Raw genomic sequence first — 25,517 nt, forward strand, 5'->3', positions numbered from 1 at the left:
ATATGTACTTCACTGTGCAACATACTAATAAAAGTCTCAATCAATCAATCAATCAATCAATCAGTCAAGGCAGGTGGCCAAATACTTTTGGCAATATAGTGTATAACAGGAAAAAGCACATTTGCGTTTCAATGAAAAATGGAGACTCCGTTTCGACGCCACGCTGCTCCCCGATCATCATTAAGAAAAAACGACCGACAGGAAGGCGAGAAACACTTTTTTTTAAATTTCAACAGACTCTCGCGCCGTACTCTAAAAGACCGAGCGCACAGTTCCTGTCTTCACAATAAAAGCACTGTTTTCATCCTGCCTGCGCTAATAACAAAATAAATGTCTCATAAAGCTGGCAAGAGGAGTTTGCCGCCAATGTATTTCTAGTAAAGTGTGTGAAAAGGAGTATGGAAGCTGGCCAAATAAGATGGCAAAAACCAACCACTTTCATGTGGTATTGGACGAGAAGGAGGACTTTTTTTCTCCTCCATTTGAAACATTTGTCTGATTCCAATCAATGCAAGTCATCAGAATCAAGTAATACACCAACTTATATTTTTGTCTTGATGAAAAAAAGGATTCTACAAACCCCAAAACCAGTGAAGTTGTCACGTTGTGTAAATGGTAAATAAAAACAGAATACAATGATTTTTAAATCATTTTCAACTTATATTCAATTGAATAGACTGCAAAGACAAGATACTTAATGTTCACACTGAGAATTTTTTTTTTTTTTTTTTGCATCGTCTTGCTGAAATAAGCAGGGGCGTCCATGATAACGTTGCTTGGATGGCAACATATGTTGCTCCAAAGCCTGTATGTACCTTTCAGCATTAATGGTGCCTTCACAGGTGTGTAAGTTACCCATGCCTTGGGCACTAATACACCCCCATACCATCACACATGCTGGCTTTTACACTTTGCGCCTAGAACAATCCGGATGGTTCTTTTCCTCTTTGGTCCGGAGGACACGACGTCCAGTTTCCAAAAAACAATTTCAAATGTGGACTCGTCAGACCACGGAACACTTTCCCACTTTGCATCAGTCCATCTTAGATGAGCTCGGGCCCAGCGAAGCCGGCGGCGTTTCTGGGTGTTGTTGATAAATGGCTTTCGCTTTGCATAGTGGAGTTTTAACTTGCACTTACAGATGTAGCGACCAACCGTAGTTACTAACAGTGGTTTTCTGAAGTGTTCCTGAACCCATGTGGTGATATCCTTTACACACTGATGTCGCTTTTTGATGCAGTACCACTTGAGGGATCAAAAGTCCGTACTATCATCGCTTACCTTTTGATGATATTACAGACCGTAGATGGTGAAATGCCTAAATTCCTTGCAATAGCTCGTTGAGAAATGTTGTTCTTAAACGGTTCGACAATTTGCTCACGCATTTGTTCACAAAACGGTGACCCTCGCCCCCGTCCTTGTTCGTGAACGACTGAGCATTTCACGGAGGTGGCTTTTATACCCAATCACGGCACCCGCCTGTTCCCAATTAGCCCGTTCACCTGTGGGATGTTCCGAATAAGCGTTTTATGAGCATTCCTCAGTCTTTTTTGCCACTTGTGCCACCTTTTTTCTTTAAACACGCTGCTGGGCATCAAACTCCAAATGCGCTAATGTTCGCAAAAAAATAACAAAAGTTTTCCAGTTACCATGGACGCCCCTGCTTATTTCAGCAAGACGATGCCAAGCCACATGTTAAGTTAATGATCATTATTATTAAGTTTCTCAGTGTGAACATTAAATATCTTGTCTTTTCAGTCTATTCAATTGAATATAAGTTTTTGCAAATCATTGTATTCTGTTTCTATTTACCATTTACACAACGTGCCAACTTCACTGGTTTTGGGGTTTGTACATGTGTTAAACATGCTTGTGATTAGGGATGTCCGATAATGGCTTTTTGCCGATATCCGATCTTGTCCAACTCTTTAATTACCGATACCGATATCAACCGATACCGATATCAACCGATATATGCAGTCGTGGAATTAACACATTATTATGCCTAATTTGGACAAGCATGTATGGTGAAGATAAGGTACTTTTTAAAAATAATAATAAAATAAGATAACTAAATTAAAAACATTTTCTGGAATAAAAAAGAAAGTAAAACAATATAAAAACAGTTACATAGAAACTAGTATTTAATGAAAATGAGTCAAATTAACTGTTAAAGGTTAGTACTATTAGTGGAGCAGCAGCACGCACAATCATGTGTGCTTACGGACTGTATCCCTTGCAGACTGTATTGATATATATTGATATATAATGTAGGAACCAGAATATTGATAACAGAAAGAAATGGGGGGAGGGAGGTTTTTTGGGTTGGTGCACTAATTGTAAGTGTATCTTGTGTTTTTTATGTTGATTTAATAGAAAAAATAAAAAAAAAATAAAAAAAACCATACAGATCATTAAAAAACCGATACCGATAATTTACGATATTACATTTTAACGCATTTATCGGCCGATAATATCGGCAGGCCGATATTATCGGACATCCCTACTTTTGATATCATTAAACACCTTTAACTTGTTAACAAAAACGTCTAAATCAGTGGTTCTTAACCTGGGTTGGATCGAACCCTAGGGGTTCGGTGAGTCGGGCTCAGGGGTTCGGCGGAGGTCGAGACACACCCGACTCATGGTGTAAATACAAACTTCTCCCTATCGGCGTATTACGGATACGGCAACAGCTGACTGATTTGCAGGTGTGTCATTTGTTGTGAGTTTATGCACTGTGTTGGTTTTGTTCTTTGAACAAGATGATGTTCGTGCACGCTTCATTTTGTGCACCAGTAATAAAACATGGTAACACTTTAGTATGGGGAACATATTCACCATTAATTAGTTGCTTATTAACATGCAAATTAGTAACATATTGGCTCTTAACTAGTCATTATTAAGTACTTATATGCCTTATTCGGCATGGCCTTATTATAACCCTAACCCTCTAACCCTGACCCTAACCCTAACCAAAATACTCTAAATTAAGTCTTTGTTACTTAGAATATGTTCCCCATACTAAAGTGTTGCCAAAAACATATAGGCTTGAATTCAAAGTCTCCCTACTAACCCACCAGTGCCTCCGTGGAAAAGCCCCCCTCTACCTCAAAGAACTACTCACCCCCAAATCCTCCGCTCCGGACAGGCTAACCTCCTCCAACCTCCGAGGACAAAGCTACGAACAATGGGAGACCGGGGCTTTCTGCTCCGCCGCTCCCAGTCTGTGGAACGCTCTCCCTGACCACCTGAGGGCACCACAGACTGTGGATGCTTTTAAAAAAGGCTTAAAAACCCTTCTTTTTTGTAAAAAAAAAAAGCCTATTTTTAGATAAATGCATACTAGTTTTAGCTATTTGGCTGTTCTAGTTTTAATTAGGGACCGCAATGTCCCTTTGGGACAGAGGACCCTATTGTTATTGTAAGGTTTTATTATAATTATTATTCCGCCGCCTCTTTGAGCTGTAATTTGACCCCCTTAACATGCTTCAAAACTCACCATATTTGACACACACATCAGACCTAGATTTCACACATTGACATCCTTCAGCAAAAATCAACAGATAGTTGGCAATTCCCCCTTCAAAACAAAAGTTTACTAAAAACAGTCACTTTTGCCTCTTTGAGCTGTAATTTCACCCCCTTAACATGCTTCATAACTCACCAAACTGGACACACACATCAAGACTGGCAAAAATTGCGATCTCATAAAAAAACCCAACCCCAAAACCCAAAATTGCCCTCTAGCGGCCCCTAGGAAAAAACACAGACAAAACTGCTTGTAACTTCCGGTAGGAATGTCGTAGAGACATGAAACAGAAATCTCTATGTAGGTCTGACTTAGACCTAGATTTCACACATTGACATCCTCCGGCAAAAATCAACAGAAAGTTGGCAATTCCCCCTTCAAAACAAAAGTTTACTAAAAACAGTCACTTTTGCCTCTTTGAGCTGTAATTTGACCCCCTTAACATGCTTCAAAACTCACCAAACTGGACACACACATCAGGACTGGCAAAAATTGCGATCTCATAAAAAACCCAACCCCAAAACTCAAAATTGCGCTCTAGCGCCCCCTAGGAAAAAACACAGACAAAACTGCTTGTAACTTCCAGTAGGAATGTCGTAGAGACATGAAACAGAAACCTCTATGTAGGTCTGACTTAGATCTAGATTTCACACATTGACATCCTTCTGCAAAAATCAACAGGAAGTTGGCAATTCCCCCTTCAAAACAAAAGTTTACTAAAAACAGTCACTTTTGCCTCTTTGAGCTGTAATTTGACCCCCTTAACATGCTTCAAAACTCACCAAACTGGACACACACATCAAGACTGGCAAAAATTGCGATCCAATAAAAAACCCAACCCCAAAACTCAAAATTGCGCTCTAGCGCCCCCTAGGAAAAAACACAGACAAAACTGCTAGTAACTTCCGGTAGGAATGTCGTAGAGACATGAAACAAAAACCTCTATGTAGGTCTGACTCAGACCTAGACTTCACACATTGACATCCTTCGGCAAAAATCAACAGGAAGTTGGCAATTCCCCCTTCAAAACAAAAGTTTACTAAAAACAGTCACTTTTGCCTCTTTGAGCTGTAATTTCACCCCCTTAACATGCTTCAAAACTCACCATATTTGACACACACATCAGGACTGGCGAAAATTGCGATCTTATCAAAAAACCCAACCCCAAAACTGCGCTCTAGCGCCCCCTAGGAAAAAACACAGACAAAACTGCTTGTAACTTCCGGTAGGAATGTCGTAGAGACATGAAACAAAAACCTCTATGTAGGTCTGACTTAGACCTAGATTTCATACACTGACATCCTTCAGCAAAAATCAACAGGAAGTTGGCAATTCCCCCTTCAAAACAAAAGTTTACTAAAAACAGTCACTTTTGCCTCTTTGAGCTGTAATTTCCCCCCCCTTTAACATGCTTCAAAATTCACCAAACTGGACACACACATCAGGACTGGCAAAAATTGCGATCTCATAAAAAAACCCAACCCCAAAACTCAAAATTGCGCTCTAGCGCCCCCTTGGAAGAAAACAGAGACACAACTGCTCCTAGGAAGAAAACTCAAGACAAAACTGCCTGTAACTTCCAGTAGGAATGTCTTAGAGACATGAAACAAAAACCTCTATGTAGGTCTCACTTAGACCTACATTTCATATATTGACAACCCCCAGCAAAAATTAACAGGAAGTTTGCAATTCCCCCTTCAAAACAAAGGTTTTGTAAAAACCGGTCACCTTTTTTCAAACATTATCTCCTCTGAGCGCGTTTGTCGTGTCGGCATCAAACTAGCACAGGAGAGAGATTGAACCCTTCTGATTAAAAGTTGACCAAAGAGTTTTATGTGCCGTCAAAGTCGGTCCCGTCCATCGCTGCTTGCAGCTTTAATTTTAATTTATTTTCTATTATCTTTTTATTTGTATTTATTTTTATATATATATATATATTTTTTTTTTTAATACACTACCACTTTGAGGTTGATTACTCAATGTAAAGTGCTTTTTACAAATAAAATCTATTATTATTATTAGTATTATATTACTTTGTCTTGAATTTGAAAAAAAAAAAAGTTTATTTTTCACTGAATAAATGAATGCGCATATACAACTGGTGGGTTTCGGTACGTCCAACAAGGTTAAGAACCACTGGTCTAAATAAATATAAATTATATATATATATATATGTGTGAGGTAGATCCCCTCCACTTGGTCAATTAAAAAGTAGCTTGTGTGTGGGCATAATCCAAAAGATGCCCTGAATGTTGCTGGTGTTACCTAATAGAGTTCTATAAGGGTTTTTTTTTTTGACTTTTTTTTTAAAAGAGAGTCGTGTCATCTCTTTTCTGACAGTCACAGAGAAAAAAAAAGCGAGGAAAATAACACTTGGAATAATGAGTGTGTACCAGAAGGCTTCCTATTGGTTCCTTTGTCCTCCATCTGTCCATCAGCTGTCGAGTCTCCTCTTCACTCCGGACTTCTTGGACAAAGAAAAAGAAGAAGAAGAAGAAAAAAAAGCCCCACTTGCACAAGACTTGTCATTCTGTGTCGTTAACGAGCCGTCAAAAGGGAGCGCGGTGGATATTTTACAGAGGCAACACCTTGCTGTGCCTGTTGATTCTGCTGCAGGGGATCAGCCGTCTCCTCCGGCTCAGGGGCCTCATGTTGATGCTCACCCGGGTGGAGGAGCCGTGGGGGATGTAGCGGCCGCAGGACAGCATCTCCAGAGCGCCGTCCCGGAACTGTCGGGACGGAGACAAAGCGAGAGTTACTCGGCGTTCTGCAAAATTCGGCCGCTGCGGTTTGCACGCTCGACTAAACGGGCTGCGGAAGCAACGGATAAAAAGAACGCCCATAGTCCATCAATCAGTCAATGTTTACTTATATAGCCCTAAATCACGAGTGTCTCAAAGGGCTGCACAAGCCACAACGACATCCTCGGCTCAGATCCCACATCGGGGCAAGGAAAAACTCCACCCAATGGGATGACAATGAGAAACCTTGGAGGGGACCGCAGATGTGGGGAAATGTTGAAGTAGTAACATGTTGAATTGAGAAACGGTATTACGGAATTCCTGGAGTTTCGGGGAAAAACCGGGAATTTTTCCGGTTCAAAAAACAACTTCGTTTTTTTGTCCAGTTTAAGAGGAATGTTTGGACGGTGGAACGGTTGGAATGCGTTGAAAAATGTGGAAGGAGTAGTCGCCAGAAAAAAAGGGTGGAAATAGGGCTTTGGAAAACTAGGAATTCTGGAAAATCCTGGAATTTTTTGGAACTTTGAATTTCCAGAATGGTGGAATGTGTTGAATTCGGAATGGTTTGGATAGGTTGAAAAATGTGGAAATGGTGGAAGTTTGAAAAATGGCCAATTCATTTTGAAAGGGGAAAATGCCAAAAAAAAAAAGGAATTTTGGGTAATCCGGGAATTTTTTTTTAGAATTATTGAAGTAAAGAACATAATTCCTGAACCGGCTGAATAGTTTGAAGTTGGAACAGTTTGAATCAGATGAAAAATGTGGGAATTGTGGAACTTTGAAGAATGTCCCATTGATTTCCTTAGGAATTTCAGAAAAAATTGGGACTTTCGGGAAAAGCAGGAATTTTATTGAAAATGGTAAAAAAAAACTTCAATGAGGTGAAAGATTTGACACGGTTGGAGTTTAAATTTTTCAAATAGGTCAGGAAATGTTGAAGTAGTAACATGTTGAATTGAGAAACGGTATTACGGAATTCCTGGAATTTCAGGAAAAACCGGGAATTTTTCCAGGTCAAAAAACACATACGTTTTTTTTGTTCTGATTAAGAGGAATGTTTGGACGGTGGAACGGTTGGAATGCGTTGAAAAATGTGGAAGGAGTAGTCGCCAGAAAAAAAGGGTGGAAATAGGGCTTTGGAAAACTAGGAATTCTGGAAAATCCTGGAATTTTTTGGAACTTTGAATTTCCAGAATGGTGGAATGTGTTGAATTCGGAATGGTTTGGATAGGTTGAAAAATGCGGAAATGGTGGAAGTTTGAAAAATGGCCAATTCATTTTGAAAGGGGAAAATGCAAAAAAAAAAAAAAGGAATTTTGGGAAATCCGGGAATTTTTTTTTAGAATTATTGAAGTAAAGAACATAATTCCTGAACCGGCTGAATAGTTTGAAGTTGGAACAGTTTCAATCAGATGAAAAATGTGGGAATTGTGGAACTTTGAAGAATGTCCCATTGATTTCTATGGGAATTTCAGAAAAAATTGGGAATTTCGGGAAAAGCAGGAATTGTATTGAAAATGGTAAAAAACTTCAATGAGGTAAAAGATTTGACACGGTTGGAGTTTAAATTTTTCAAATAGGTCAGGAAATGTTGAAGTAGTAACATGTTGAATTGAGAAACGGTATTACGGAATTCCTGGAATTTCAGGAAAAACCGAGAATTTTTCCAGTTCAAAAAATAACTTCCTTTTTTTGTCCAGATTAAGAGGAATGTTTGGACGGTGGAACGGTTGGAATGCGTTGAAAAATGTGGAAGAAGTAGTCGTCACAAAAAAAGGGTGGAAATAGGGCTTTGGAAAACTAGGAATTCTGGAAAATCCTGGAATTTTTTGGAACTTTGAATTTCCATAATGGTGGAATGTGTTGAATTCGGAATGGTTTGGATAGGTTGAAAAATGTGGAAATGGTGGAAGTTTGAAAAATGGCCAATTCATTTTGAAAGGGGAAAATGAAAAAAAAAAAAAGGAATTTTGGGAAATCCGGGATTTTTTTTTTAGAATTATTGAAGTAAAGAACATAATTCCTGAACCGGCTGAATAGTTTGAAGTTGGAACAGTTTGAATCAGATGAAAAATGTGGGAATTGTGGAACTTTGAAGAATGTCCCATTGATTTCAATGGGAATTTCAGAAAAAAATTGGGAATTTCGGGAAAAGCAGGAATTTTATTGAAAATGGTAAAAAACTTCAATGAGGTGAAAGATTTGACATGGTTGGAGTTTAAATTTTTCAAATAGGTCAGGAAATGTTGAAGTAGTAACATGTTGAATTGAGAAACGGTATTACGGAATTCCTGGAGTTTCGGGAAAAAACGGGAATTTTTCCAGTTCCAAAAACAACTTGGTTTTTTTGTCCTGATTAAGAGGAATGTTTGGACGGTGTAACGGTTGAAATGCGTTGAAAAATGTGGTAGAAGTAGTCGCCAGAAAAAAGGGTGGAAATAGGGCAGGAATTCTGGAAAATCGTGGAATTTTTTGGAACTTAGAAAAGGGGAAGTTTGAATTTCCAGAATGGTGGAATGTGTTGAATTCGGAATGGTTTGGATAGGTTGAAAAATGCGGAAATGGTGGAAGTTTGAAAAATGGCCAATTCATTTTGAAAGGGGAAAATGCAAAAAAAAAAAAGGAATTTTGGGTAATCCGGGATTTTTTTTTTTAGAATTATTGAAGTAGAGAACATAATTCCTGAACCGGCTGAATAGTTTGAAGTTGGAACAGTTTGAATCAGATGAAAAATGTGGGAATTGTGGAACTTTGAAGAATGTCCCATTGATTTCTATGGGAATTTCAGAAAAAATTGGGAATTTCGGGAAAAGCAGGGATTTTATTGAAAATGGTGAAAAACTTCAATGAGGTGAAAGATTTGACACGGTTGGAGTTTAAATTTTTCAAATAGGTTTGGAAATGTTGAAGTAGTAACATGTTGAATTGAGAAACGGTATTACGGAATTCCTGGAATTTCAGGAAAAACCGGGAATTTTTCCAGTTCAAAAAATAACTTCCTTTTTTTGTCCAGATTAAGAGGAATGTTTGGACGGTGGAACGGTTGGAATGCGTTGAAAAATGTGGAAGAAGTAGTCGTCACAAAAAAATGGTGGAAATAGGGCTTTGGAAAACTAGGAATTCTGGAAAATCCTGGAATTTTTTGGAACTTAGAAAAGGGGAAGTTTGAATTTACAGAATGGTGGAATGTGTTGAATTCGGAATGGTTTGGATAGGTTGAAAAATGTGAAAATGGTGGAAGTTTGAAAAATGGCCAATTCATTTTGAAAGGGGAAAATGAAAAAAAAATTTAAAAAAATGAAGGAATTATGGGAAATCCGGGAATTTTTTTTAGAATTGTTGAAATAGAAATAGAAAATAGCACACAATTCCTGAACAGGCTGAATATTTTGAAGTTGGAACAGTTTGAATCAGATGAAAAATGTGGGAATTGTGGAACTTTGTTTCAATGGGAATTTCAGAAAAAATTGGGTATTTCGGGAAAAGCTTGAATTTTATTGAAAATGGTAAAAAAAAACTTGAAGGAGGTGAAAGAGTTGAAACGGTTGGAGTTTAAATTTTTCAAACAAGTCGAGAAATGTTGAAGCAGTAACATGTTGAATTGAGAAATGGTATTATGGAATTCCTGGAATTTCGGGAAAACCGGGAATTTTTCCAGGTCAAAAAACAACTAAGTTGTTTTGTTCTGATTAAGAGGAATGTTTGGACGGTGGAACGGTTGAAATGAGTTGAAAAATGTGGAAGGAGTAGTCGCCAGAAAAGTGTGGAAATAGGGCAGGAATTCTGGAAAATACTGGAATTTTTTTTTTACTTGGAAAAGGGGAAGTTTGAATTTCCAGAATGGTGGAATGTGTTGAATTTGGAATGGTTTGAATAGGTGGAAAAATGTGGAAATGGTGGAAGTTTGAAAAATGGCCAATTGATTTTGAAAGGGGAAAATGCCAAAAAAAAAAAAAAAAACAGGAATTATGGGAAATCCAGGATTTTATTTTAGAATTGTTGAAATAGAGCACACAATTCCTGAACAGGCTGGATATTTTGAAGTTGGAACAGTTTGAATCAGATGAAAAATGTGGGAATTGTGGAACTTTGAAGAATGTCCCATTGTTTTCAATGGGAATTTCGGGAAAAGCGGGAATTTTATTGAAAATGGTAAAAAATAACTTGCATGAGCTGAGTGAGTTGAAACGGTTGGAGTTAAAACATTTTAAATAGGTTGAGAAATGTTGAAGTAACAACATGTTGAATTGAGAAATGGTATTACAGAATTCCTGGAATTTCGGGAAAACCGGGAATTTTTCCAGATCAAAAAAACCATTTGTTTTTTTTTGTCCTGATTAAGAGGAATGTTTGGACGGTGGAACAGTTGAAATGCATTGAAAAATGTGGAAGAAGTAATCGCCAGAAAAAAGGGTGGAAATAAGGCAGGAATTATTGAAAACCCTGGAATTGTTTTTAACTCGGAAAAGGGGAAGTTTGAATTTCCAAGATGGAGGAATGTGTTGAAGGTGGAATGGTTTGAATAGGTTGAAAAATGTGGAAATGGTGGAAGTTTGAAAAATGGCCAATTCATTTTGAAAGGGGAAAATGCCAAAAAAAAAAAAAAAAAGAAGAAGGAATTATGGGAAATCTGGGAATTTTTTATAGAATTGTTGAAGTAGAGAACATAATTCCTGAACAGGCTGAATATTTTGAAGTTGGAAAAGTTTGAATCAGATAAAAAATGTGGGAGTTGTGGAACTTTGAAGAAAATTGATTTCAATGGGAATTTCAGAAAAAAATTGGAATTTCGGGAAAAGCGGGAATTTTATTGAAAATGGTAAAAAAAAACTTGAATGAGCTGAAACGGTTGGAGTTGACATTTTTAAAATAGGTAGAGAAATGTTGAAGCAGTAACATGTTGAGTTGAGAAATGGTATTACGGAATTCCTGGAATTTCGGGGAAAACTGGGAATTTTCCCAGTTCAAAAAACAACTTAATTGTTTTGTCCTGATTAAGAGGAATTTTTGGACGGTGGAACGGTTGAAATGCATTGAAAAATGTGGAAGAAGTAGTCACCAGAAAAAAGGGTTAAAATAGGGCAGGAATTCTATAAAATCCTGGAATTTTTTTGAACTTGGAAAAGGAGAAGTTTGAATTTCCAGAATGGTGGAATGTGTTGAATTTGGAATGGTTTGAAGAGGTTGAAAAATGTGGAGATGGTGGAAGTTTAAAAAATGGCCAATTCATTTTGAAAGGGGAAAATGCAAGAAAAAAAAGAAAAAAAAAAGGAATTATGGGAATTCCGGGAATTTTTTTTAGAATTGTTGAAGTAGAGCACACAATTCCTGAACAGGCTGAATATTTTGAAGTTGGAACAGTTTGAATCAGATGAAAGAGTTGTGGAACTTTGAAGAATGTCCCATTGATTTCTATGGGAATTTCAGAAAAAATTGGGAATTTCGGGAAAAGCGGGAATTTTATTGAAAATGGTAAAAAATTGGAATGAGGTGAAAAAGTTGAACATTTTCAAATAGGGCAAGAAATGCTGAAGTAGTAATATGTTGAATTGAGAAATGGTATTACGGATTTCTTGGAATTTCGGGAAAACCGGGAATTTTTCCAGTTCAAAAAAACAACTTCGTTTTTTGTCCTGATTAAGAGGAATGTTTGGACGATGGAACAGTTGGAATGCGTTGAAAAATGTGGAAGGAGTTGTCACCATAAATAAGGATGGAAATAAGGCTTTGGAAAACCAGGAATTCTGGAAAATCCTGGAATTTTTTTGAACTTGGAAAAGGGGACGTTTGAATTTCCAGAATGGTGGAATATGTTGAGTTTGGAATGGTTTGAATAGGTTAAAAAATGTGGAAATGGTGGACGTTTGAAAAATGGCCAATTCATTTTGAATGGGAAAAATGTCCCGGAAAACCTGGAATTCTGGGAAATCTGGGAATTTTTGGAATTTGTCAAGAGAAATCCCTCGATTCCCGAATAGGCTGAACAGTTTGATGTCGGAACGGTTTGAATCGGGTGGAAAAATGTGGAAGGTAGTTTGCGCCAAAATCTGTCTTCCTGGTTCCATGACCCGCCCTAGCTTGCCTCTGATTGGCCTGTCCCTAATGTTTTGCCCTAATCTTAACCAATGGTGACTCATCATAGTAAACAAACCAACCAATCATGGATGTTCTTATACGTAAACCACCCAATCATCATTAAACTGCCCGTGGAGTTGCTCCGTACATTTTTAAGTTCATTTTTAATTGAAAACCGTAGTTTTTAACCACCGGATTATCAAAAAAACTTACTCATTACGGGAAAACCGTAGTTGTTGGCTAGAATGGATTTTAACACACATTGTAAGTCGGAACAAATGAAGAAAAATATTTTAACAGAGATATAAAATTTTTAAAAAAAGACAGATTAACTGATGTATCTCACTACCTACACAGCTATTTTCAGCTTCTCCCATCTGGACGGAGGTTTTTAGTCCCGAGAGGCAAAACAAAGCGGAACAGATGTAGTTTTGTCCCAGCTGCCGTCACAGAACTAAATAAGCTGTGGTATCTTATTTATTCTTTTATTATTATCTTATTATGGTGTTTTATTCTGGCTTGTCCCAAATCTTATCTGATTGGGATTTTATATGTTTTATCCTTTTCATGGGGAACTTGGAGTATATACTATTTTGTGCGCCTTATAATCCGGTGCGCCTTATATATGAAAAAAGATGAAAAAATAGACCATTCATCGTCGGTGCGCCTTATATATGAAAAAAGATGAAAAATAGACCATTCATCGGCGGTGCGCCTTATAATCCGGTGCGCCTTATATATGAAAAAAGATGAAAAAATAGACCATTCATCGGCGGTGCGCCTTATATATGAAAAAAGATGAAAAATAGACCATTCGTCGGCGGTGCGCCTTATAATCCGGTGCGTTTTATATATTGAAAAGATGAAAAATAGACCATTCATCGGCGGTGCGCCTTATAACCCGGTGTGCCTTATATATGAAAAAAGATGAAAACTAGGCCTTTCATCATCGGTGCGCCTTATAATATGGTGCGCCTTATATGTGAAAAAAGATGAAAAATAGACCATTCATTGGCGGTGCGCCTTATAATCCGGTGCGCCTTATATATGAAAAAAGATGAAAAAATAGACCATTCATCGGCGGTGCGCCTTATATATGAAAAATAGACCATTCGTTGGCGGTGCGCCTTATAATCCGGTGCGTTTTATATATTAAAAAGATGAAAAATAGACCATTCATCGGCGGTGCGCCTTATAACCCGGTGCGCCTTATATATGAAAAAAGATGAAAACTAGGTCTTTCATCATCAGTGCGCCTTATAATATGGTGCGCCTTATATGTGAAAAAATATGAAAAATAGACCATTCATTGGCGGTGCGCCTTATAATCCGGTGTGCCTTATATATGAAAAATGTGGGGGAAAAATAGACCATTCATCTGCGGTGCGCCTTATATATGGAAAAAGATGAAAAATAGACCATTCATCGGCGGTATGCCTTATATATGAAAAAAAGAAAAAAGATAGACCATTCATCGACGGTGCGCCTTATATATGAAAAAGATTGAAATATAGACCATTCATCTGCGGTGCGCCTTATATGTGAAAATAGATGAAAAATAGACCATTAATCGGCGGTGCGCCTTATAATCCGGTGCGTTTTATATATTGAAAAGATGAAAAATAGACCATTCATCGGCGGTGCGCCTTATAACCCGCGGTTATAATATGGCGCCTTATATATGAAAAAAGATGAAAACTAGGCCTTTTATCATCGTGCGCCTTATAATATGGTGCGCCTTATATGTGAAAAAAGATGAAAAATAGACCATTCATTGGCGGTGCGCCTTATAATCCGGTGCGCCTTATATATGAAAAATGTGGGGGGAAAATAGACCATTCATCGGCAGTGCGCCTTATATATGGAAAAAGATGAAAAATAGACCATTCATCGGCGGTATGCCATATAATCCAGTGCGCTTTATATATGAAAAAAAAGAAAAAATAGACCATTCATCGGCGGTGCGCCTTATATATGAAAAAGATTGAAATATAGACCATTCATCAGCGGTGCGCCTTATATGTGAAAATAGATGAAAAATAGACCATTCATCGGCGATGCGCCCTATAATCAGATGCGTCCTATATGTGAAAAAAAGATTAAAAAATATACCATTCATCGGCGGTTCGCCTTCTATATGACAAAGGATCAACAATAGACCGCTCATCGGCAGTGCGCCTTATAATCCGGTGCGCCTTATATATGAAAAGAGTGAAAAATTGACCATTCATCGGCGGTGCGTCTTATAAACCGGTGCGCCTTATTTGGGAAAAAAGATGAAAAATAGACCATTCGCCGGCGGTGCGCCTTATATATGAAAAAGGATCACAAATAGACCATTCATCGGCGGTGCGCCTTTTATATGAAAAAAGGATGAAAAATAGACCATTCATCGGCGGTGTGCCTTATAATCCGGTACACCTTATATATGAAAACGGATTAAAAATAGACCATTCGCCGGCGGTGCGCCTTATATATGAAAAAGGATCACAAATAGACCATTCATCGGCGGTGCGCCTTTTATATGAAAAAAGATGAAAAATAGACCATTCATCGGCGGTGTGCCTTATAATCCGGTGCGCCTTATATATGAAAATGGATTAAAAATAGACCATTTGTCGGCGGTGCACCTTATAATCCGGTGCGCCTTATATATGAAAAAAGATGAAAAACTAGACCATTAATCGTCGGTGCGCCTTATAACCCGGTGCACTTTAAATATGAAAAAAGATGAAGAATAGACCGTTCATCGGCGGTGCGCCTTATATATGGAAAAAATATATATAATAGACCGTTCATCTGCGGTGCGCCTTATAATCCGGTGTGCCTTATATATGAAAAAAGATGAAAACTAGGCCTTTCATCATCTGTGCGCCTTATAATATGGTGCGCCTTATATGTGAAAAAAGATGAAAAATAGACCATTCATTGGCGGTGCGCCTTATAATCCGGTGCGCCTTATATATGAAAAAAGATGAAAAATAGACCATTCATCGGCGGTGCGCCTTATAATCCGGTGCGCCTTATATATGAAAAAAGATGAAAAAATAGACCATTCATCGGCGGTGCGCCTTATATATGAAAAATAGACCATTCGTTGGCGGTGCGCCTTATAATCCGGTGCGTTTTATATATTAAAAAGATGAAAAATAGACCATTCATCTGCGGTGCGCCTTATAACCCGGTGCGCCTTATATATGAAAAAAGATGAAAACTAGGTCTTTCATCATCAGTGCGCCTTATAATATGGTGCGCCTTATATGTGAAAAAAGATGAAAAATAGACCATTCATTGGCGGTGCGCTTTATAATCCGGTGTGCCTTATATATGAAAAATGTGGGGGAAAAATAGACCATTCATCTGCGGTGCGCCTTATATATGGAAAAAGATGAAAAATAGACCATTCATCGGCGGTATGCCTTATATATGAAAAAAAGAAAAAAAAAAACCATTCATCGACGGTGCGCCTTATATATGGAAAAGATTGAAATATATACCATTCATCGGCGGTTCGCCTTCTATATGACAAAGGATCAACAATAGACCGCTCATCGGCGGTGCGCCTTATAATCCGGTGCGCCTTATATATGAAAAGAGTGAAAAATTGACCATTCATCGGCGGTGCGTCTTATAAACCGGTGCGCCTTATTTGGGAAAAAAGATGAAAAATAGACCATTCGCCGGCGGTGCGCCTTATATATGAAAAAGGATCACAAATAGACCATTCATCGGCGGTGCGCCTTTTATATGAAAAAAGGATGAAAAATAGACCATTCATCGGCGGTGTGCCTTATAATCCGGTACGCCTTATATATGAAAACGGATTAAAAATAGACCATTCGCCGGCGGTGCGCCTTATATATGAAAAAGGATCACAAATAGACCATTCATCGGCGGTGCGCCTTTTATATGAAAAAAGATGAAAAATAGACCATTCATCGGCGGTGTGCCTTATAATCCGGTGCGCCTTATATATGAAAATGGATTAAAAATAGACCATTTGTCGCGGTGCACCTTATAATCCGGTGCGCCTTATATATGAAAAAAGATGAAAAACTAGACCATTAATCGTCGGTGCGCCTTATAACCCGGTGCACTTTAAATATGAAAAAAGATGAAGAATAGACCGTTCATCGGCCGTGCGCCTTATATATGGAAAAAATATATATAATAGACCGTTCATCTGCGGTGCGCCTTATAATCCGGTGTGCCTTATATATGAAAAAAGATTAAAACTAGGCCTTTCATCATCGGTGCGCCTTATAATATGGTGCGCCTTATATGTGAAAAAAGATGAAAAATAGACCATTCATTGGCGGTGCGCCTTATAATCCGGTGCGCCTTATATATGAAAAAAGATGAAAAATAGACCATTCATCGGCGGTGCGCCTTATAATCCGGTGCGCCTTATATATGAAAAAAGATGAAAAAATAGACCATTCATCGGCGGTGCGCCTTATATATGAAAAATAGACCATTCGTTGGCGGTGCGCCTTATAATCCGGTGCGTTTTATATATTAAAAAGATGAAAGATAGACCATTCATCTGCGGTGCGCCTTATAACCCGGTGCGCCTTATATATGAAAAAAGATGAAAACTAGGTCTTTCATCATCAGTGCGCCTTATAATATGGTGCGCCTTATATGTGAAAAAAGATGAAAAATAGACCATTCATTGGCGGTGCGCTTTATAATCCGGTGTGCCTTATATATGAAAAATGTGGGGGGAAAATAGACCATTCATCTGCGGTGCGCCTTATATATGGAAAAAGATGAAAAATAGACCATTCATCGGCGGTATGCCTTATATATGAAAAAAAGAAAAAAAATAGACCATTCATCGACGGTGCGCCTTATATATGAAAAAGATTGAAATATAGACCATTCATCGGCGGTGCGCCTTATATGTGAAAATAGATGAAAAATAGACCATTAATCGGCGGTGCGCCTTATAATCTGGTGCGTTTTATATATTGAAAAGATGAAGAATAGACCATTCATCGGCGGTGCGCCTTATAACCCGGTGCGCCTTATATATGAAAAAAGATGAAAACTAGGCCTTTTATCATCGGTGCGCCTTATAATATGGTGCGCCTTATATGTGAAAAAAGATGAAAAATAGACCATTCATTGGCGGTGCGCCTTATAATCCGGTGCGCCTTATATATGAAAAATGTGGGGGGGGGAATAGACTATTCATCGGCAGTGCGCCTTATATATGGAAAAAGATGAAAAATAGACCATTCATCGGCGGTGCGCCTTATAAACTGATGCACCCTATGGTCCGGAAAATACTGTAGGTCTTTGTGTTGCATATCTAAGATGTTCCTTTCTCTGTATGTTTAAATGGACGTCCTGATCTTGCTGTCTGCAAAACAAGTTTACCTTCAGATACTTATAAAGTAACCTACCCTAATAAGACGGAAAAATCCCACAGCCTGAGCCGTGGTGTGCACGTCTTCACACGGACAACATTAGCATTTCACTGCGAGTGTCGCCGGTACCTGCTTGTTGGACAGGAAGTAGATGATGGGGTTGTACACGGGGCTGGTCTTGGCAAAGTACATGGGCATGGTCGCCACCAGCGGAGGGATGTGGAGCTGAGGATTGACCACCACCACCACCGACAAGGCGGTGTAAGGCAGCCAGCACATGAAGAAGGCCACCACCATAGTCAGGACCATGCTGGTGGCGTGGTCGTTCTCCTTCTGCAAGGAACGCCCCGACTGGAGCTCCACGCTCCTGTTCAGCTGGGATAAGAACAGCCGTTTAGGTCCGAGGTATGCGTGGATTTGCGTAGTGTGGGTGAGAGAACCTTTCTCATGGACGCCAGCACTCTGGAGTAGCAGTAGATGATGACGGCCACCGGGAACAGGAAGCACATGAGCGTGTAGAGGGTGAGGTAGCTGTAGTTGCTCCAGGACCTCTCCTCCCAGGACAGGGAGCAGGACGTCTGCACCCCCTCGGGGCCGTAGCCGCTCCATCCCAGCAGGGGCCCCACGGCCCAGAACAGGCAGAAGGCCCAGACGAAGAGGAGGCCCTTGATGCTCCTCCTCATCCCCAGCTTGAGGCTGGCGTCGGGCTTGCACACGGCGTTGTAGCGCTCGTACGCCAGCAGGGTCAGCGTGCACAGCGACACCAGACCTGGAGAGGGTAATGGTGTTCATTAACGACCTTCATTATTTATGATGTTCAGTCGCGGTCAAAAGTTGAGCATCCTACCGAGCAGAAGGGAAACGCCACTGTGTAGGATGGGAAGCAACATGAATGTGTTCTGTTTCTTTGACGTATCGTAATCAACAGAAAGATATTGTCTTGACCAAAGAACTACAAAAGCGGAGAGGAAGCAGGGCCTGACTCCCCTCAAGGCGACCTTTTCTGTGAACTGTTTTGCGACTTTTTCTTTTGAACTGTTCTGTAACCAAAGGCGGTGGCTGTTTACGACCCACGTCCCTTAGAAACAGCTGTTGCCATGTAATCAAGGAAAGTCCAAATAAAAGAATCTTTCGCCAGAGCGTGCTGAAGACTGTACAAGAGCCAGGCGTTTTCTCCTCAATTGAGCCAAATTGTATTCTGTCTCTGTTTAATTCTTTGCTTCTTGTCTTGTTTAATAGATGTCATCAGTGTTTGAACCTGACAGTTAATATTTGCTTGCATGTCCCTTGGCAAGTTTCACTGCAATAAGGCGCTTTTGGTAGCCATCCACAAGCTTCTGCTTGAATTTTTGACCACTCCTCTTGGCAAAATTGGTGCAGTTCAGCTAAATGTGTTGGTTTTCTGACATGGACTTGTTTCTTCAGCATTGTCCACATGTTTAAGTCAGGACTTTGGGAAGTCCATTCTAAAACCTTCATTCTAGCCTGATTTAGCCATTCCTTTACCGCATTTGACGTGTGTTTGGGGTCATTGTCCTGTTGGAACACCCAACTGCGCCCATGACCCACCTCCGGGCTGATGATTTTAACTTGTCCTGAAGAATTTGGAGGTAATCCTCCTTTTTCACTGTCCCATTTACTCTCTGTAAAGCACCAGTTCCATTGGCAGCAAAACAGAGCATAATACTACCATGTGGAGGGGGGGCGTGGTCGGCACGCTTGCTGCAGGAGCGGGGTGTGCCAGGGCCGGCTTCGAAACACAGCTGACCGGTGATTAGATTGCCCAGCTGGGGCTGGTTATCTAATCACCTGTTGTTTTTATCAGCAGCGGCCGGGAGCAGAAGGAGGAAGAGTGGTTGGAGAGACGTTGGAGCAAGCAAACCAGCGTGACGAGGACTGAAAAGTCGAGGGAGGTGATACAACTCGTCAACAATAACACTTTGTTGAACCCTGAACACCAGACTCCCGTGCAAGTGTGCGTGATCAGCAGAACCCACGAGAAGGCAACGTCTACATACCACCACCATGCTTGACGGTGGGAATGGTGTTCCTGGGATTAAAGGGCTCACCTTTTCTCCTCCAAACATATTGCTGGGTATTGTTGCCAAACAGCTCCATTTTTGTTTCATCTGACCACAGAACTTATCTTTGTCCATGTGATGTCAGATGAAACACAAATGGAGCTGTTTGGACACAATACCCAGCAATATGTTTGGAGGAGAAAAGGCGAGGCCTTTAATCCCAGGAGCACCATACCTACCGTCAAGCATGGTGGTGGTAGTATTATGTCGATGCGCCTTATAATCCGGTGCGCTTTATATATGAAAAAAGCTCAAAACTAGACCATTCATCGACGGTGCGCCTTGTATATGAAAAAATATGTAAAATAGACCATTCATTGGCGGTGCGTCTTATATGCACCTTATATATGAAAAAATAGACCATTCATCGGCGGTGCGCCTTATAATCCGGTGCGCTTTATGTATGAAAAAATAGACCATTCATCGTCGCTGCGCCTTATAATCCGGTGCGCATTATATGTGAAAAAGATGCAAAATAGACCATTCGTCGGCGGTGCGCCTTATATGCGCCTTATGTATGAAAAAATCTACCATTCATCTGCGGTGCGCCTTATATGCACCTTATATATGAACAAATAGACCTTTCATCGGCGGTGCGCCTTATAATCCGGTGCGCCTTATGTATGAAAAAGTAGACCATTCATTGTCGCTGCGCCTTATAACCCGGTGCGCTTTAGATGTGAAAAAAGATGCAAAATAGACCATTCATCGGCGGTGCGCCTTATAATCCGGTGCGCCTTGTATATGAAAAAATATTAAATAAAATAGACCATTCATCGTCGGTGCGCCTTATAATTCGGTGCGCCTTATATATGATAAAAGATTAAAAATAGATCATTCATCGCTGGTGCGCCTAATAATCCGGTGCGCCATATATATGAAAAAAGATGAAAAATAGACCGTTCGTCGGCGGTGAATCTTATAATCCGGTGCGCCTTATGTGTGAAAAAAGATGAAAAATAGACCATTCGTCGGCGGTGCGCCTTATTTATGAAAACATAGACCCATTCATCGGCGGTGCGCATTATATATGAAAAAATAGACCATTCGTCGGCGGTGCGCCTTATAATCCGGTGCGCTTTATATATGAAAAAAGATGAAATAAAATAGACCATTCATCGTTGGTGCGCCTTATAATTCGGTGTGCCTTATATATGATAAAAGATTAAAAATAGATCATTCATCGCTGGTGCGCCTAATAATCCGGTGCGCCTTATATATGAAAAAAGATGAAAAATAGACCATTCATCTGCGGTGCGTTTTATAATCCGGTGCGCCTTATATATGAAAAAGATGGAAAATAGACCATTCGTCGGCGGTGCGCCTTATATGCGCCTTATATATGAAAAAATAGACCATTCATCGGCGGTGCGCCTTATATGCGCCTTATATATGAAAAAATTGACCATTCATCGGCGGTGCGCCTTATATATGAAAAAATAGACCATTCATCGGCGGTGCGCCTTATAATCCGGTGCGCCTTATATATGAAAAAATGGACCATTCATCGTCGGTGCGCCTTATAATCCGCTGCGCTTTATATGTGAAAAAAGATGCAAAATAGACCATTCATCGGCGGTGCGCCTTATAATCCGGTGCGCCTTATGTATGAAAAAAAAGATGAAATAGAATAGACCATTCATCGTCGGTGCGCCTTATAATTCGGTGCGCCTTATATATGATAAAAGATTAAAAATAGATCATTCATCGCTGGTGCGCCTTATAATTCGGTGCGCCTTATATATGATAAAAGATTAAAAATAGATCATTCATCGCTGGTGCGCCTAATAATCCGGTGCGCCTTATATATGAAAAAAAATGAAAAATAGACCATTCATCTGCGGTGCGTTTTATAATCCGGTGCGCCTTATATATGAAAAAGATGGAAAATAGACCATTCGACGGCGGTGCGCCTTATATGCGCCTTATATATGAAAAAAAATGAAAAATAGACCATCCATCTGCGGTGCGTTTTATAATCCGGTGCGCCTTATATATGAAAAAGATGGAAAATAGACCATTCGTTGCCGGTGCGCCTTATATATGAAAAAAATAGACCATTTATCGGCGGTGCGCCTTATAATCAGGTGTGCTTTATGTATGAAAAAATAGACCATTCATTGTCGGTGCGCCTTATAATCCAGTGTGCTTTATGTGTGAAAAAAGATGTAAAATAGACCATTCATCGGCGGTGCGCCTTATAATCCGGTGCGCCTTATGTATGAAAAAAGATTAAATAAAATAGACCATTCATCGTCGGTGCGCCTTATAATTCGGTGCGCCTTATATATGATAAAAGATTAAAAATAGATCATTCATCGCTGGTGCGCCTTATATGTGAAAAAAGATGAAAAATAGACCATTCGTTGCCGGTGCGCCTTATATATGAAAAAATAGACCATTCATCGGCGGTGCGCCTTATAATCCGGTGCGCTTTATGTATGAAAAAATAGACCATTCATTGTCGGTGCGCCTTATAATCCAGTGCGCTTTATGTGTGAAAAAAGATGCAAAATAGACCATTCATCGGCGGTGCGCCTTATAATCCGGTGCGCCTTATGTATGAAAAAAGATGAAATAAAATAGACCATTCATCGTCGGTGCGCCTTACAATTCGGTGCGCCTTAAATATGATGAAAGATTAAAAATAGATAATTCATCGGCGGTGCGCCTAATAATCTGGTGCGCCTTATATATGAAAAAATAGACCATTCATCGGCGGTGCGCCTTATAATCCGGTGCGCCTTATATATGAAAAATGGACCATTCGTCGTTGGTGCGCCTTATAATCCGCTGCGCTTTATATGTGAAAAAAGATGCAAAATAGACCATTCATCGGCGGTGCGCCTTATAATCTGGTGCACCTTATGTATGAAAAAAGATTAAATAGAATAGACCATTCATCGTCGGTGCGCCTTATAATTCGGTGCGCCTTATATGTGATAAAAGATTAAAAATAGATCATTCATCGCTGGTGCGCCTTATAATTCGGTGCGCCTTATATATGATAAAAGATTAAAAATAGATCATTCATCGCTGGTGCGCCTAATAATCCGGTGCGCCTTGTATATGAAAAAATATGAAAAATAGACCATTCATCTGCGGTGCGTTTTATAATCCGGTGCGCCTTATATATGAAAAAAGATGGAAAATAGACCATTCGACGGCGGTGCGCCTTATATGCGCCTTATATATGGAGAAAATAGACCATTCATCGGCGGTGCGCCTTATATGCGCCTTATATATGAAAAAATGGACCATTCATCGGCGGCGCGCCTTATATATGAAAAAATAGACCATTCATCGGCGGTGCGCCTTATAATACGGTGCACCTTATATATGAAAAAAATGGACCATTCATCGTCGGTGCGCCTTATAATCCGGTGCGCTTTTTATGTGAAAAAAGATGCAAAATAGACCATTCATCGGCGGTGCGCCTTATAATCCAGTGCGCCTTATGTATGAAAAAAGATGAAATAAAATAGACCATTCATCGTCGGTGCGCCTTATAATTCGGTGCGCCTTATATATGATAAAAGATTAAAAATAGATCATTCATCGCTGGTGCGCCTTATATGTGAAAAAAGATGAAAAATAGACCATTCGTTGCCGGTGCGCCTTATATATGAAAAAATAGACCATTCATCGGCGGTGCGCCTTATAATCCGGTGCGCTTTATGTATGAAAAAATAGACCATTCATTGTCGGTGCGCCTTATAATCCAGTGCGCTTTATGTGTGAAAAAAGATGCAAAATAGACCATTCGTCGGCGGTGAATCTTATAATCCGGTGCGCCTTATATGTGAAAAAAGATGAAAAATAGAGCATTCGTCGGCGGTGCGCCTTATATGCGCCTTATATATGAAGAAATAGACCATTCATCGGCGGTGCACATTATATATGAAAAAATAGACCATTCGTCGGCGGTGCGCCTTATAATCCGGTGCGCTTTATGTATGAAAAAAGATGAAATAAAATAGACCATTCATCGTTGGTGCGCCTTATAATTCGGTGTGCCTTATATATGATAAAAGATTAAAAATAGATCATTCATCGCTGGTGCGCCTAATAATCCGGTGCGCCTTATATATGAAAAAGATGGAAAATAGACCATTCGTCGGCGGTGCGCCTTATATGCGCCTTATATATGGAAAAAATAGACCATTCATCGGCGGTGCGCCTTATATATGAAAAAATTGACCATTCATCGGCGGTGCGCCTTATATATGAAAAAATAGACCATTCATCGGCGGTGCGCCTTATAATCCGGTGCGCTTTATGTATGAAAAAATAGACCGTTCATAGTCGGTGCGCCTTATAATCCAGTGCGCTTTATGTGTGAAAAAAGATGCAAAATAGACCATTCATCGGCGGTGCGCCTTATAATCCGGTGCGCCTTATGTATGAAAAAAGATGAAATAAAATAGACCATTCATCGTCGGTGCGCCTTATAATTCGGTGCGCCTTATATATGATAAAAGATTAAAAATGGATCATTCATCGCTGGTGCGCCTAATAATCCGGTGCGCCTTATATATGAAAAAAGATGAAAAATAGACCATTCATCTGCGGTGCGTTTTATAATCCGGTGCGCCTTATATGTGAAAAAAGATGAAAAATAGACCATTCGTCGGCGGTGCGCCTTATATCCGCCTTATATATGAAAAAATACACCATTCATCGGCGGTGTGCCTTATATATGAAAAAATAGACCATTCATCGGCGGTGCGCCTTATAATCCGGTGCGCTTTATGTATGAAAAAATAGACCGTTCATAGTCGGTGCGCCTTATAATCCGGTGCGCTTTATATGTGAAAAAAGATGCAAAATAGACTATTCATCGGCTGTGCGCCTTATAATCCGGTGCGCCTTATATATGAAAAAAGATGGACTTAAATAGACCATTCATCGTCGGTGCGCCTTACAATTCGGTGCGCCTTAAATATGATGAAAGATTAAAAATAGACCATTCATCGGCGGTGCGCCTAATAATCCGGTGCGCCTTATATGTGAAAAAAGATGAAAAATAGACCATTCATCGTCGGTGCACCTTATATATGAAAAATAGACCATTCATTTTTATATTAAAAACAAAACAAGACTTATTTTCGGTATTAAGTATTAAAAAAGTTATTTTGTTGTAGTATTGTAGTGTCGTCATCAAGACTACTTCCCTTCATCGTGGGGCGGAGTGGTGGGCGGAGCCGAGTGGTGGACACAGCGAGCCGGCACAGGCCGTGAGCTCCGGCAGTGGCGCCCGACCATCTTCCCCCGCGTGGGCTACAGCATCATCTCCTTCCTCATGTTCATCACCACCGTCCTGACGGTGTTCAACAACGGCCTGGTGATCACCGTCTGCCTGAAGAAACCCGTCTCTGCTGCTACCCCATGAACGTGTTCATCCCAGGCTGAGGATGAACACGTTCATGGGGTGCAGCAGAGACGGTTCTTCAGGCAGACGGTGATTCACCAGGCCGTTGTTGAACACCGTCAGGACGGTGGTGATGAACATGAGGAAGGAGATGATGCTGTAGCCCACGCGGGGGAAGATGGTGGGCGCCACCTGGGAGCTCCACGGCGTGCCGGTGCTGTCCATGGTGCCTGGATGTAGGGAGTGTTGACTGACGACGCCATCCTCCTTTTATCGTTTGCGATCCGGGCTTTTCTCCGTGGTGCATCTGCCTGATAGATGCATTAGGATAAATTGGATCCT

General features: G+C 40.1%; 1 protein-coding gene across 1 annotated transcript; it reads right to left on the reverse strand.

Moving 5' to 3' along the window:
- Window positions 1-6,105: 6,105 nt before the first annotated feature.
- On the reverse strand, window positions 6,106-25,400 carry LOC133645975 (pinopsin-like). The gene is made up of 6 exons (XM_062040899.1): window positions 25,265-25,400; window positions 25,089-25,212; window positions 18,571-18,590; window positions 18,164-18,492; window positions 17,853-18,098; window positions 6,106-6,261 (listed from the first exon to the last, which is right to left on the reverse strand). The coding sequence occupies exons 1-6, from the start codon at window positions 25,398-25,400 to the stop codon at window positions 6,106-6,108; spliced, it is 1,011 nt and encodes a 336-aa protein (XP_061896883.1).
- Between the last annotated feature and the right edge of the window lie 117 nt (window positions 25,401-25,517).

The sequence above is a fragment of the Entelurus aequoreus genome, linkage group LG03 (assembly GCF_033978785.1).
Source record: "Entelurus aequoreus isolate RoL-2023_Sb linkage group LG03, RoL_Eaeq_v1.1, whole genome shotgun sequence".
Classification (NCBI taxonomy): Eukaryota; Metazoa; Chordata; class Actinopteri; order Syngnathiformes; family Syngnathidae; genus Entelurus; species Entelurus aequoreus.